The sequence below is a fragment of the Molothrus aeneus genome, chromosome 11 (assembly GCF_037042795.1).
Source record: "Molothrus aeneus isolate 106 chromosome 11, BPBGC_Maene_1.0, whole genome shotgun sequence".
Classification (NCBI taxonomy): domain Eukaryota; kingdom Metazoa; phylum Chordata; class Aves; order Passeriformes; family Icteridae; genus Molothrus; species Molothrus aeneus.
The window spans coordinates 19,867,072-19,881,618 of record NC_089656.1 but is presented as its reverse complement, the minus strand read 5'-3'; the positions used below and the strand labels follow the sequence as shown (position 1 = coordinate 19,881,618).

General features: G+C 47.1%; 1 protein-coding gene across 3 annotated transcripts in view; it reads right to left on the bottom strand.

Annotated features, from left to right (window-relative positions):
* ZC3H18 (zinc finger CCCH-type containing 18) overlaps positions 1–14,547 on the bottom strand; it is a 46,445-nt gene that overhangs the window by 25,503 nt on the left and 6,395 nt on the right. For 2 of the 3 annotated variants that reach the window (XM_066557484.1, XM_066557485.1), the window contains exons 3-10: positions 13,941–14,545; positions 11,177–11,261; positions 10,236–10,384; positions 9,742–9,834; positions 8,211–8,368; positions 6,224–6,256; positions 4,645–4,762; positions 2,215–2,501 (exon numbers count right to left, since the gene is read on the bottom strand). In XM_066557484.1, the coding sequence (XP_066413581.1) occupies positions 2,215–2,501; positions 4,645–4,762; positions 6,224–6,256; positions 8,211–8,368; positions 9,742–9,834; positions 10,236–10,384; positions 11,177–11,261; positions 13,941–14,531 (1,514 nt within the window). In that variant the 5' untranslated portion in view covers positions 14,532–14,545. The remainder of the gene's footprint in view (positions 1–2,214; positions 2,502–4,644; positions 4,763–6,223; positions 6,257–8,210; positions 8,369–9,741; positions 9,835–10,235; positions 10,385–11,176; positions 11,262–13,940; positions 14,546–14,547) is intronic. The other variant, XM_066557487.1, reaches the window with a different exon arrangement.

Here is a 14,547-nt window from a genome sequence, read left to right as displayed (position 1 = left end):
ATTAAAGCTCATCTCATTTCACCCCCCTGCCAAGGGTAGGGAGCTTCCACTAGACCAGGCTGCTCCAAGATGTCCCTCTGCAAAAAATGTGATACTTTCCATGATTCTGAACCCAATGAGGCTGTGACACCAGAGCTTCCATTCCACTGGGATATTTATCCAGTGCTTTACAAATGTGCCTCAGGCAGAGGAGGCTGGGAAGGCAGGGTAGGTAAATCATTGACAGAAGAACAAAACGGGAATCACACTGCTGCACTTTCTGTCTGTCTGCTTCCATTTTCTCTTTCATACAGGTCACAACCAGGATTTCCACAAATGGGTGGTCAGAGGAAACAAACCTGACCTCATGCTGCAATTCCACTGAGCAGAGACTCATTCCAAGGACAATTCCTTTCCTTTTTCGAGTTGTACTTACATCTCCAGACACTTCTGCTATCCACAAACTCCCAAAGCAGCCCTGGTTCTTGTGACAGACATTTCTCAAGGCCTCAAAGGGAGTCACCACAGGGCTCCCAGGGAACCAATCTGCAGGAGTCCCTCATCCTCCCAAAACCTCTCCAGCCTGAAGGAAAGAGGGAGGAGCCGACCATCTCCACACCAAAGGACACTCGAGCTTGCAGGGTCAGGTTATGCACTCATTGTCACCGATGTTTTAGCTCCACTTAGTGGCCACAAGGCTCATTAACTACAACTGTCCTCAGCAGTTACACACACCGGGGTCACAACAACACTGCCCAGATGCTTCTTGAACTCTGTCAGGTTTGGTGCTGTGACCACTTCCAACGAGAACCTGTCCCAGTGCCTAGCTGTGCTCTGAGTGAAGAAGCTTTTGCTAATATCCACCCTAAATGTTACTTGACATAGCTTTGTGCCATTAAGATGATTGAAAATATCTTAATTATCCTGCTTTCAAAAGGAAAAATCTCCTTCAATATTAGTATTATAGACAATAAGCAAACTGAAGCCTGCCAATTCATATCTTCCTTAATTTCAAAAGAGAACCTGGCCCTCCTGGAGAAGCCCCTGACAGACATAACCAACTCCCACTAATTTCTGCAAGTTTAAGCACTTCCAGCATTCCTTCAGAGCACATCCAATGTCACAGACATATTTTATGAAAAATCTTTTTGTTAGGATTTTTTCTCTTGAGAAGCTGAGAAGCTTCAGAAACGAAATGTAAACCATAATTATCTACTGCTGTGGAATGCAACAGGTGCATCTTTGATTGGTCTCATGTAGTTGTTTTTAATTAATGGCCAAAGTCCATCTGTCTCAGACTCTCTACTCAGTCACAAGATTTTATTATCATTCCATTCCTTTCTATTCCTTGCCAGCCTTCTGATGAAATCCTTTCTTCTATTCTTTTAGTATAGTTTTAATGTAATATTTGTAGTTCTTTTAGTATAGTTTTAATATATTTTAATTATATACACTATATATAATATTTATTAATTAGTATATAAAATATATTAAACACATATACTATTTAGCATAGCTATATGTATAGTTCTTTTAGTATAGTTTTAATATATATTATAATATACATTATATATTATAATATATATTAAAACGATACTAAAATATAGTATAGTTTTAAAATTAAAATATATATTATAATATATATTAATATGTACTATATATAGTATCTATAATATATATAAATTATATATACTATTTAGTATAGTTTTAATAGAATATGTATAGTTCTTTTAGTATAGTTTTAATAGAATATATATTAATTATATATTAATTAATATGTAATATGTATTAACTATATATACTATGTAGTATAGTTTTAATATAATATTTATAATTCTTTTAGTATAGTTTTAATATTATATATATTAATTTTATATACTATAAATATAATATATTAATTCTATATATTATTAATATATAATCTATACTAATTCTATATATATTTAGTATAGCTTTAATATAATATATATTAATTCTATAGACTATGTATATAATATATATTAATTATATATATTCATTAATATGTAATATATATTAATTATATATACTATTTAGTCTAGTTTTAATATAAGATATATAATAAAACAATAAATCAGCCTTCTGAAATACAGAGTCAAAATTCTCATCTCTTCCCTTGTCCTGGGACCCCTGTGAGGAGCACCACGATGGCCTTTGCCATTATCACATGGCAGAAACTGTGATATCACACCAGGCACGATGCCAGCTCACACTCACCTGGGGAGCAGCGGGGAGCGCGGCTTGGCCTTGTCCTTGTCCTTGTCACGGTCCCGGTCGCGGTCGCGGTCCCGGTCCCTGTGCTGCCTGTCCTTCTCGTCCCTCTTCACTCTCTCCCTCTCCCGTTCCCACTCCTCCTTGCGCCGCTGCCGCTCCTTGTCGCGCTCCCGTTCCCGCTCCCGCTCGCGCTCCCGCTGCCGCCGTTCTCGCTCCCGCTCGCGCTCCCGCTCGCGTTCCCGCTCTCGCTGCCGGGTCTCTCGCTCCCGCTCCCGTTCTCGCTCTCGTTCCTTGGAAAAAACAACAGAGAAACCACGGTGATGCTGTGGGAGCAGCTCCCAGCAAAGGGTGGCAGATCTGGGAATGACGGGAATTACATTTGCCCTCCCTCAGCAAAGGATCGAGATCAATAATCTGCAAACCAGTGACATGGAGATCAATGACATGGAGATCAGTGACATGGAGATCAATGACATGGGAACGTCAGGAGTTACAATTCCAGATCAATCCTGGGAATGTTGGGAATTACATCTGCCCTCCCTCAGCAAAGGAGATCAATAATCTCCAAACCAATGATATGGAGATCAATAATCTGCAAACCAATGACATGGAGATCAATAATCTGAGATCAATGACATGGGAATGCCAGGAATTACATCCGCCCTCCCTCAGCAAAGGATCAATACTCTGCAAACCAATGACATGGAGATCAATGACAGGGAGATCAATTATCCGGAGATCAATGACATGGGAAAATCAGGAGTTACATCTGCCCTCCCTCAGCAAAGGATTGAGATCAATAATCTGGAGATCAATGAACAGGAATGCCAGGAATTACATCTGCCTTCCCTCAGCAAAGGATCGAGATCAAACCAATGACATGGAGATCAATGTCATGGAGATCAATTATCTGGAAATCAATGACATTGGAATGCCAGGAGTTACAATTCCAGATCAATCCTGGGAATGCCATGAATTACAATTCCAGATCAATCCTGGGAATGCCAGGATTACATCCGCCCTCCCTCAGCAAAGGATCGAGATCAATAATCTGCAAACCAATGACATGGAGATCAATAATCTGGAGATCAATAATCTGGATCCTGCCGAGCAGACCCTGGATATAACCACACAACCGTTGTTTTCAAAGGCAACGCTTGGATTAATTTGGTTTATGAAGCTTATTAAATAAATGTATTGATGTTTACAAGTCTTTCCTCTTCTTGCTGACCGTTTCTATAAGCAGATAATTAACTTTGCAAATGAGCACCAGGAAAATAATTGGTCATGTGTGGCCACAGTGAGGCCCAGGCTCCTGTCCTGCAGAAAACAAGGATTTAGAGCAAAGGAAAAGCTACTTTTGAAAGGATTTGATGGAAAGCACTGAAAAGATGCCCTCTGAGCAGGACTGGTTAGTTTGGTCACTGTTCCAGAGGCACAAAGTTTGCATGAGGGGAAAGGAAGAGCAGGGAGAGGGTTCAGAGCCTTTCTGAAGTTTTCAACCAGGTTCTTTCCTGGAAACTCCTTCCCTCTCCAAGATGTCCAAGGATGGGCAAGCACTGCTCAACTGCTACAGAGGAGCAGCCAAGGAGCATGAGCAGGAACCACCTCAGACATGGAATTGGTAAGGGTGGAAAAGACCTTTAGATCATCAAGTGCAACTTTCAGCCAGCACCATCACCAAGGTCACCACTGACCAGGTCCCCAGGTGCCACATCCACAGGTTTTCTGAACGCTTCCAGGGGTGGCAACACCACCACTTTCCTGGGCAGTTTTTTCCAATGCTTTACACCCTTTTCCATAGAACAATTTTCTTAAAATCCAATCTAATCCTCTCCTGGTGCAACTTGAGGCTGTTCCTTCTCCTCCTGTCCCTTTTCCCCTGGGAGCAGAGCCTGTCCCCTCCTGGCAGGAGCTGTGTAGAGCCACAAGGTCCCCCCTGAGCCTCCTTTTCTCAGGCTGAGCCCCTTCCCAGCTCCCTCAGGATTCTCCAGCCCTTTCCCAGCTCCATTCCCCTCCCTGGACACACTCCAGCCCCTCAGTGTCTGTTCTGGAGGAGCCCAAACCTGACCAGAGCCCCAGGTGTGGCCTCAGCCGTGCCCAGCACAGGGGACAGTCCCTGCCCTGGGGCTGTGGCCATGCCAGGTGCCAGTGGCCTTCTCAGCCACTGTCAAGCAGCACTCCATGTCCTTTTCCATCAGGCAGCTTCCCAGCCTCCCTCCCAAGCCTGGCACGCTGCTTTCACCCTCGTGGTGCTGGAACTGAACATCCTCCATCCCCTCACCTCCAGCGTGCTCTGTGCTGGGACCGAGCCAAGACTGAACTATTTGAAAACTCCTGTTTCAAGCACTGCCCTGGAACTGTGCCAAGGCCCAGAAGAACCTGGAAGAAAGTCAGGAAGGAAAAGGGGGAAGGGGGGAGTTCCTTACTTACTCTGTAGTTACGGTAGGGGTCGGGGTCTGTGTACTGAACCCTGAAATTCTCATACTGCCCGCCACGCCAGAAGCGCTCTATTTCATAGTCATAATAGGGATCTGCATAGGGATCAAGCCTACAATGAAAAACAGGGAGTGTTAGAGAGGGAAAAGGCACCTTGGCACCACAAAAACTCTGTGTGCTAGGTCAGCTCAGCCACTGTGACAACAAAACCACGTTCAATGCAGCAGGGCTGTGCAGAGATGTTTATTTTCTACACAGCCCAACCAAATAGTCTTTTTTTAAGTGAGGCTTATCATAGAAAAGCACAAACCTTTCTTGATAAACACCAAAAAAAGAGCTGCCAAAAATTCAGCCTTCAAATCAATGTGGTACAAACACAGAAAGAGCTTTTGAGAGCCCCTTCCAGTGCCTGCAAAGGGAGCAGGACATGTTCTGCCTCACGGATTGAGAGCTGGGATTTCTGCCCATGCACCCACAGCTCATCCCAAACTCCTTCAGGAGTGCCCCAGCTCCTGCCCCTGCAGTGATGGCTGCCACCAGTACAGGACAGGAGCTTTGCACAGGGAGCAGTGGAGCTTTGGGGGCAGGTCAGCAACACTCTGGACCTGGAATGACCCCCTGGAACGAAGGCACCACTTCTCCAGCTGATATTCTCCAGTGGGAATCAGCTGCTGGCCCAGCCATGGACTGGTGGCACACACACAACTGCAGAATGAAGGATTTTTGGGGAGGAAAAGGATTGAAACCCCACCCTCCTTAAAGCTGCTTCCTCCATCTCCTGATTTCTATTTACATTGTTTGATGGTTTTAATTCCCCAACTCAACAACATCCAAGCACCTGGAGTGCAAATATCAGGTCCACTGTGAGGATGAGGAGGGGGTACAGGGAGTAAGAAACTTCCAGGGCCACAGAGGAGTCAGTGGCAGAGCTAAGATTATACAGCAAGTGCTCCCAAATTCCAGATTATCCATATTGAGACTCTGATTTATTAAAAAAATGAATAAAGAGGACACATTTTGAATTTTTACAGTGCCAAATAACCTAAGCCAGGTTAAGATGCAGGTGCTGCCCTGTGAGTGGTACCTGTATTTCTTTCAGTGCTTTTAAACAATTTAGGATTTCTCTTTTGGACTGAAGCAATAAGCCAAGGGAAGGAGAACCAGGATTTGGGATGCTTCAGTCAGCAACAAACTCCTGATGCCAACCCCAGAGCAGCCTGGATTCAGTGACATCAGGTGTTCCAAGAGACAGGAAAACATCTCAAGCCATGCCAGAAAGGAAACTCTGCTTTTTCACACAGCCTCAAGCTCAAATTTCCCCTTCCTATAACATTGGAGGGTTTTTTTAATTTCAAAAAGGATCACTGCTGTGTGCTTGGGTAATTCAGTGTTTATATCATTAAAAAATAATTGGTACCACCCCAAAACTAATCCAATCTATCCACTGAGTTCAGCTGCTGAGGGGACAGGGGTCTGTCTGTGGCCCCAGAAGTTGGAGGAAATGCAATGGAAAAAAAGGCAAAGGAAAATTTTCTTACAGTTGTAACAGTACTGGAATCAAAGACCTGCTTACCCATAGTTAATGTTTTCTTTGATGTCCACCTCCCTATAGTTATTCAAAAAAGAAAAAGGGATTCATGAACTACTGAGACAACTCCACACGTCACAAGACAGTGCTGAAAGCATTTTCCACATCCCAGCTGCACTTCCAGTGCTCAGTTGGCTGCAAGGTGTCCAGCTGGGCAACAAACTGTGTGTGTGGAGGAGAAAAATCAGCATTTTCTAGAGCTTGCAGCAGCAGATTCATAACTTTTCCCTTCACACACAATGAAGATATTTTAATGCCACAGCCTGTTCACACAGCCTTGAATTTTCAGGAATTCCAGTTGTTGGATGAGTTTTGTTTAATACTGGTTATGTGCAATACATTTTTTTTTCTGAACTACATGAAAACCAGGCCTGCTCGTAACAATTCCTACATCAGAGAGGCCCAAAATGCTGCTGGTGCATTTTATAGGACAGTCATAAAATAAAGATAATGGATGAACAGCCCCCAGAACACTGTAAACCCCAGGTGCCTCAGAGGAACACAAGCCCAAGATCCAGAGCTAATTAAACTCAGGAAAATATTAATACTTAAGAAATTTCTTTTCCTTCAGGCTGCAGAACTGAGGACAGGGTTTTTTGTATTTTTTTTTTAATTAGGGAAAGGAATTGCACTCCAGAGCAAATCAAAGAATATTGAACAAAAGCTTAATCTACTCCTTTTCAGAGTTTTTTTTTTTTGTAATTCATCCACTCTAAAATAAACAGAACTAAGCCTTGCAAACCCTCTGGGAGTGGAAATATTTCCATAATCTGTCCATGTAGGAAGAACAGAGGATGCACGAGCAAGGAGAAACAAATCCACCTGTACTCCTGCAGAATCCAAGCCTCTTCCCCAAAAATTCTCTTCCCATTCCTTTTCTTGGCTTGAGAACTACCAAACAATTTCCCAGAGCTGGGTTTGAGGTCTCCAACACTTGAAATTTTACCTGAAAACCCCAATCACCTGAACACTTAAATTTAGGGTGCTTGTTGTGGCCAGGTACCAGCTTTAACTGGGACCAGCCCAGGTGTTTGTTAAACCAGGTACCAGCTTTAACTGGGACCAGCCCAGGTGCTTGTTAAACCAGGTACCAGCTTTAACTGGGACCAGCCCAGGTGTTTGTTAAACCAGGTACCAGCTTTAACTGGGACCAGCCCAGGTGCTTGTTAAACCAGGTACCAGCTTTAACTGGGACCAGCCCAGGTGTTTGTTAAACCAGGTACCAGCTTTAACTGGGACCAGTCCAGTGTTTGTTAAACCAGGTACCAGCTTTAACTGGGACCAGCCCAGGTGTTTGTTAAACCAGGTACCAGCTTTAACTGGGACCAGTCCAGTGTTTGTTAAACCAGGTACCAGCTTTAACTGGGACCAGCCCAGGTGTTTGTTAAACCAGGTACCAGCTTTAACTGGGACCAGTCCAGGTGTTTGTTAAACCAGGTACCAGCTTTAACAGGGACCAGTCCAGGTGTTTGTTAAACCAGGTACCAGCTTTAACTGGGACCAGTCCAGGTGTTTGTTAAACCAGGTACCAGCTTTAACTGGGACCAGTCCTGGTGTTTGTTAAACCAGTTCTGCCCCAGCTGGGGCCACCAGCTCCTGCACACTGAACACGCTCCAACTTCCCAGCCTCAGCTGGAATGCTTTTAAATTCTCATGGTTGGGATAAGGAAAAAAAGGGAGAAAAAAAGCTGGAAGAACACACTGGTGTGAGGGAGGCAATGCAGAGCTGGAGAGAGCCCAGGAGAAGCAGAATTCCAAAGGAGATTGGAGGCAGGAAGGGCTCAAGGAGACTGGGAAGGGAGGTGGGGCTGAACTGGAGCGAGCGGAGGCAGCTCAAGCTCTCAACCTCCTGCTGATGGGAGCTGCTCCCTGTTTGGAGGTGCCATCCCCAGTGTGGAGGCACAGGGAAGCCCGGGCAGGCTCCCTGCAGTGCAGTCCCAGCCAGGTGTCCCTCCCTGGGGCTGTCTCTTACGCGGGGTCCCGCACGTCTCGGGTGATGCGGTAATTCCAGTCCCGGAAGAATTCGTTCTCCTTGTCGAACTCCCGCTCATCCTCCCCGATGGTCACTGTGAACCTCTTCTCCTCAAAGTCAGGCTCCTGCTCTTTCCTCATTGTTGCCTTTTTCAACACCTTTTTAAAGAGAAGAACATTTTTAATACCTGTGGAAACCCAGGAATATTTCTCTGTCTGCTCTGGGGTGCCCTGGCCTCCAGGGCAGCACTGATTTTGACCCTCAGTCATGGAGAAATTTTCCTAAACTCCAGAATAGACTGGAGTCCACAAAAGTGTGAAATAGATTATAGAGAGCAGTGTAGGTGTATCACTTGGTGAGACATTTAGGTTTTGGGTTAGTATGCTGTGGATGGAAGCAAGATGGAGGGCACAGGGTATCATCCTGGGTTTCTTCTTCTTCACTGACTTTGACCCTCATTCATGGAGAAAGTTTCCTAAACTCCAGAATAGACTAGAATCCACAAAAGTGGAATCTATAATCCATAATATAGATTATTATTATTACAGAGAGTAGTGGAGGTGTATCACTTGGTGAGAAATTTAGATTCTGGGATTTTTAGTATATTGTGGATGGAAGCAAGATGGAGGGCACAGGGTGCTGTCCTGGGTTTCTTCTTCATGCTTCTTCTTCCTTCTTCTTCTTGGGTTTGGGTGGCATTTTGTAATTGGGCAGAAAAGTCTGCACTGGGGGCTCTGTGGGATCAGTTATTGGGTTAAAAGGGAAAATAATCCAGGTGTCAGCTCTTAATTGGATTGTTTAGTCTTAAAAGACCTTGGAACAAGAGACAGTTGGCCATTTTGTGCCTGCTAATGAAAAGCTGCTGAGCTCACAGTAGTGAGACTGTTATACCAGTAAGAAATAATAAACACTTGAGTCCCAACACAAATTACTGTCTCAAGTGCCTTCAATCCAGACCCAGGAAAGCCAATGATTGAAACCACCACAAATACCTTTTCAATACCTTTTTTTAATGAAAAAAAATTAATACCTTTTTAAAGAGCACAAAAATAGTGTGAGGAGAGAAGGTTCCTGGGGCAGGGAGAAATTGGAATATTAAAAATCCTGCCCTCGGGAGGTTTCCTGCAGCCAGAGCACCTTCTTCCCTCAGAATGTGCAGGATATTGGACTTTTCCTGATTAATTCCATGTTCCACCAGCTCAGAACAGCAGGAAACAGAAGTTTCCCCCTGCAGTGATCACAAACTGGAGAAACAGGCACTGAAGGGAGGCAAATTGGATCAGCTTAAAGCTTTGCTTTGTGGAGAGCTGGACTTGAGGGCCACAAATTCCCACTATTTTTTGAACATAAACCCCTCCCAACCTGGATTTGAGCTCCTCTTGGCTGTCTAACAATTGTGATGTACAACAAATCACAATTAACAGATTAATAGGCAAAAGGAATAGAGAAAGAGCAAGACACCTGTGCTCCAAAAAGAGCTTCTCCAGTGGATTTTGGAGGCAGCCAGCAATTCCCTGAGGAAGGAATTTACCTCTTTAGCATGCCGGAGTCCCCTCTCCCAGGCACTTTCTGTTGGAGGGTCTGGAGGAGGTGGAGGTAAGATTTCATCAACCACTGGGCCTCCCTGTTGGAAAGGTGAGGAGAGCAGGAGAAGACACTAGAGTTAGTTTTAAACAGCAAAGCTGTGCTTTGTAAAGCTACTCAGAGTTACTCCAGATGTGCCTCAGCAGGACTAAGCTGGGAAACCGTGGAATTCTACCCCCCTCTACTGGCAACTCCAAGATCTCCATTTAAAAATCACACATCCAACTGGGGGTTGAATTTTGCTAGGTGTTAGGTCAAAAAAAGAGGAGGAAAATCCCAGGATTGTGAAATGGTTTGGATTGGAGGGGACATTGAAGCTCATCTGGTTCCAGTGGAAGGAACACTTCCCACCAGACCAGGCTGTCCAAAAGCCCACCTGGAACGCTGCAGGGATGGGGAGGGTGGTGCAGAAGCCATGAATGGCCAGAAGAGGTTCCATACCCAGGGGTTGGCTGGCATCAGCGGGTGAGGGCCCATGGGAGGGGCCCCGTTGGGGGAGAAGGGCTCAGGTTTGGAGATGAGTGAGTAATTGCCCTTGTCGTTCACTCCGGGGTGGATAAAGCGACAGTTCATGCCCCAGGTGCAGTGTCCTGTGGGAACACACAGCTGTTAGACCCTGCTCCCAGCAGCACTCCAGCCCCACAGCCACCAGAACCCCACCAGGCAGGTAAAACCCTTTAAGGAGTAATGTTGTTGGAGGTGTTTTGACTTTTCTCCTCTCCAGCTGGGTTGGGATTTACCTGTTTGTTTGCACTGGCACTCTCCACCTGCCAGAGAGGACAAACAGACCCACACACAGATGGAACAATGTACAAGAACCTTATTCCAGTGGGGAGAAGGGAAGGAGGGAGGGCTGGACACACACTGTTAATTAAATGTAGGAATAAGCCTATGAGATCCTCATTTGTTAATGACAAACATTTCCAGTTGGGAGCTTTGCCCTTCACAGGAAACCTGAGGGCAAAGCAAGCACCACAGTGCATCCCAAACAAACTGGGACAGAATCATGGAATGGTTTGGGCTGGAAGGGCCTTAAAGCCCATCCAATTCCAATCCCAACACTTTCCACTACCCCAGGCTGCTCCAAGCCCTGTCCAGCCTAGCCTTGGATGGAGCAGCCACAACCTCTGTGTTTTATTCCAAAAACCCCTGCAAGTCTCCCTTTATTCACCTCCTCCAGGCTCACCACGCTGAGGGCAAAGCCCTTTTTGTGTAGTGGCTCCATGAAAATTCAGCTTTGGCCACCAACAAACAGCAAGTTGACACTGAGGATGCTTGGGGCAGAATTTATCATGTAACAGCAGCTTAATGGAGAAGAAAATTCCCCAACCAGGAGCAAGGGCAGCAGCTCTGGCTCCTCCCAGCCCCCAGGGTGGGGTTACCTTTCATGAAGAAGCGGCAGGTGGGCCTGGGCCTCACCTTCCTGTCGTTGGGGTCTTTAACCTCCCCTTCTTCCAAGTCATCATCCTGGAACAGACACACAAAGCTGACATTTCATGTGGGGCATGCCCTGCAGGACCTGACATTTCCCAGTCTTGTTCAAACACTGAGAGCCACCCTGGGGCAAAACCACAGGAGAAAAACAAGGTCAGGTTACAGGAATGCCCCAGAGCACCTGCACAAGGTGAGGACAGAAGATTCCAGGTGGCTGTAAAAGCATCTTCCACTGTCCCAGGGTGCTCCAAACCCCATCCAGCCTGGCCTTGGGCACTGCCAGGGATGCAGGGGCAGCCCCAGCTGCTCTGGGCACCTGTGCCAGGGCCTGCCCACCCTCCCAGGGAGGAATTCCTTCCCAATATCCAAATTAATCCTGCCAGTTCCACCTCATTCTATCACTCCATGCCCCTGTCTAAAGTCCCTCTCCAGGGACAATCTCACAAAGGAACTTTTCAGGATAAATCCAACAGATTTCTTCCAGTCATCTCCACCTTCCCTTCTACTCCTCAGCTCCACACTGGAGTTGGGAACCAGCTCAAACAAAACTCTGCCTCGTCCCCAGGGACTGCAGCCCCAGGAATGAATTCTGGTAGCTGGAGGCTGCTCCAGGATTAAGAAATAACAGCCATGAAACACCTCCAGAAGAAAAGTTCTTGGAACTTTGAAATACCAGCATTTTCTCCTTTCTCCAAGGAAAAAAGAAAACTTTCCCCAGCTTTGTTAGGCTACACTTGAAAAGCCCAAAGGAGCTGAAAGGAGCTGGGGATGCAGGAGGCAAAGGTACAAAGACCAGAGAGGTGTCACAGGTACCTGGCCAGGAAATCAGGATTTTATCCCAAAGGACACCCTGCTTTTCCCTCTTTCTCTGCCTCCATTTCCCTGTTTTCAGCATGTGAAACATGTGAAGAGGGAGCATCTGGATGGGCCTTCCCTCTGCCTGGCAACAGCCATTCCCTGGGTGCAAAAGATGAGGAAAACTCCCTCCTTTGATCCACTGAGCAGCTGGCAAGAAGGAAAAAGCCATCCCTTGGCTGCAGACAAACCCAGGAGCACAGAGAGGAGGGTGAAGAGCCTCTGCTGCTGCATTCCTGAGCCAGCCAGGGACACAGCTCTCCTCAACAGCAACGGATTTAAAAGCCTGCACTTATATTCCAATTAAAATTTGCATTAATTTTCCCCTCCCTCCACGCCAGGAGGCTGAAAGCAGAAGAAAATGCAGAGCTTGAAGTTTTCCCCAAAGCTGGGGCTGGCTTTCAGTGCTGCATGAATGGGAGAACCAGCTCCACTCTGCTGCTTTCAAAAGAGCTGTGTGAAGTCTGCAACAAAAGGGGAAGTATTTATTTCTGGGAGGTCTCCTTGGAATCAGGCAGCTGAGAATGCTGTTATGAGTTAATGTATGAAAACCAGGCTACAGATTCATCTCCTGCTTTGTGAGGAGAGCTCCCAAGAATGCCTCAGGCTCCAAAGGAGAGCATTCATATTTTAATCAAGGAGCAGGCATGGAGTCAGGACTCCAGGATTTTTTTTTCTGCCCATAACATACTGGGATTCCTCCTAACTGATTCAGGAATACACAAAACCTTTGGAAAGCACGTGTTGAACAAAATCATCTGCCAGGATGGGCATGAGGGAGAAAAATGATGTCATTTTTGAAAGCAATTAAACTTGTCAATGAATTATGAAGAGTGAAAACCACACCAAACATGATTCTTTAGAGAAAAGGGAGGAGGGTGCGTGCAGCGAGGCTCCAGGAGCTTCCCAGGCTCCTGTGGCCAGGTCAGACCCACAGGAATGGGGCTGCAAGGACAGAGCATCTCCCCTGCTCAGCTGAGGAGCCCCAGCAGTGACCCCAGGTCACTCCAGGGCTTCCCTGCTGTCCCCAGGACAGTCCCACACCCCAGCCCAGCTGTGCAGCTGCAGTTCTGGAATGGGGAGCCAGCCCAGGTGCTCTGCACCAGCAGCTCCTCCTTACATTCCCCCCTCTGGGATGCACTTCCAGACCAGGAGCCCATAGGAGGGGTTTTAGTGGAATTGCTTTGCCCTTTTTTCTTCATAGAGAAGGAGGAAATTGCTGTTAAGCTGCACAGAACAGCTGCTGCTCTGCAGAGCTCCCTGCTGAGCACAGCCATAGCTAAAGGTGAGATGTTCCCTAATCCCCACCTGCAACTAAACCCCACTTCTGATTTTTCAGAGTATCTTGGTTGGTTCAGGGCTGTGAAACACTGCACATCCCTGACCCCATATCCAAACCAGCCTTGGGTATTTTCCAGAAACCACAGCACCCTCCATTGCCCTTCCATGCATCCAGATACTGCTGGAACAGCCCAGGATCAGGGTCTGAGCAGCACAACCACCCCCAGCACCAGCCCCTCAATGTGAACAGCTCCTGGCCACCCAAATCCATGGGATTTGCTGTCAGCATCATTCCCAAGTCCCCCTGGAGCTGAGGCAGGGCAGTTTCTTACAGCTCTGGAGCCTCCCCACATTGAGAGGTAACAAAGCTCATTCTGATGGCTCTGGCACAAAGTTTTGGTTCAGCACAGGAACCCCTGAGACCAGGGCCTGCTCCATGCTCTGGCCTTACCTCCAGGGAAAAGGGTTCCCTGTACACCAGGGACAGGGATATTCCCACCAGGGGGAGGAAGGAATTGCAGTGGGAGAAGCAACCAGCTCTGAACCACCCCAGGGCTCTGCCCACCTCCTACTTACATCAATTTCTCCATCATCAATTTCCCCATCATCCTCTTCTTTCTTCTTCTCCTTGAGGGGATCCTGCCCGTCCTTCTCATCATCACTTTTGCTGCTGGATTTCTTCTCATCTTCAGGGGCATCATCTCCTTTCTCCTCTTCCTCATCATCCTCCCCAGCAGCTTTCTCCCCGTCCTCCTCTGCAGCAGCAGCGCTGGGTTCCTCGGGAACCTCCTCATCATAGTCCAGCTCGTGCTCATCCAGCTCCCTGGTGACAGAGGACACTTCCAGGTCGTTTGTCCTGTCTTCCTCCTCCCCCTTTCGGGGCCGGGGGCTCTTCAGCTCCACGCCCTGCTCGTTGGTGTCGGATTCCTGCGACTTGGCCTCGCTCAGCCGATCCTCCTCGTCCGAGTGGTTCTCCTCCTCCTCCTCCTCCCCGCGGCTCAGGGCCCTGCCTGCCTCCTCCTCCTCGCCCAGGAGGCTCCCCTGGCCACCCTCCCCATCGAGTTCCCGCTCTGAGCCGCTCTCCTTCAGGACCTCCTCATCAGAAAGCTGCTGGTCCTCTTCCTCAGGAGAGCAGGGGTTTCGCTCCGGGCTGTCGGGAACGTCCATCAGTCCCCGCGAGCCT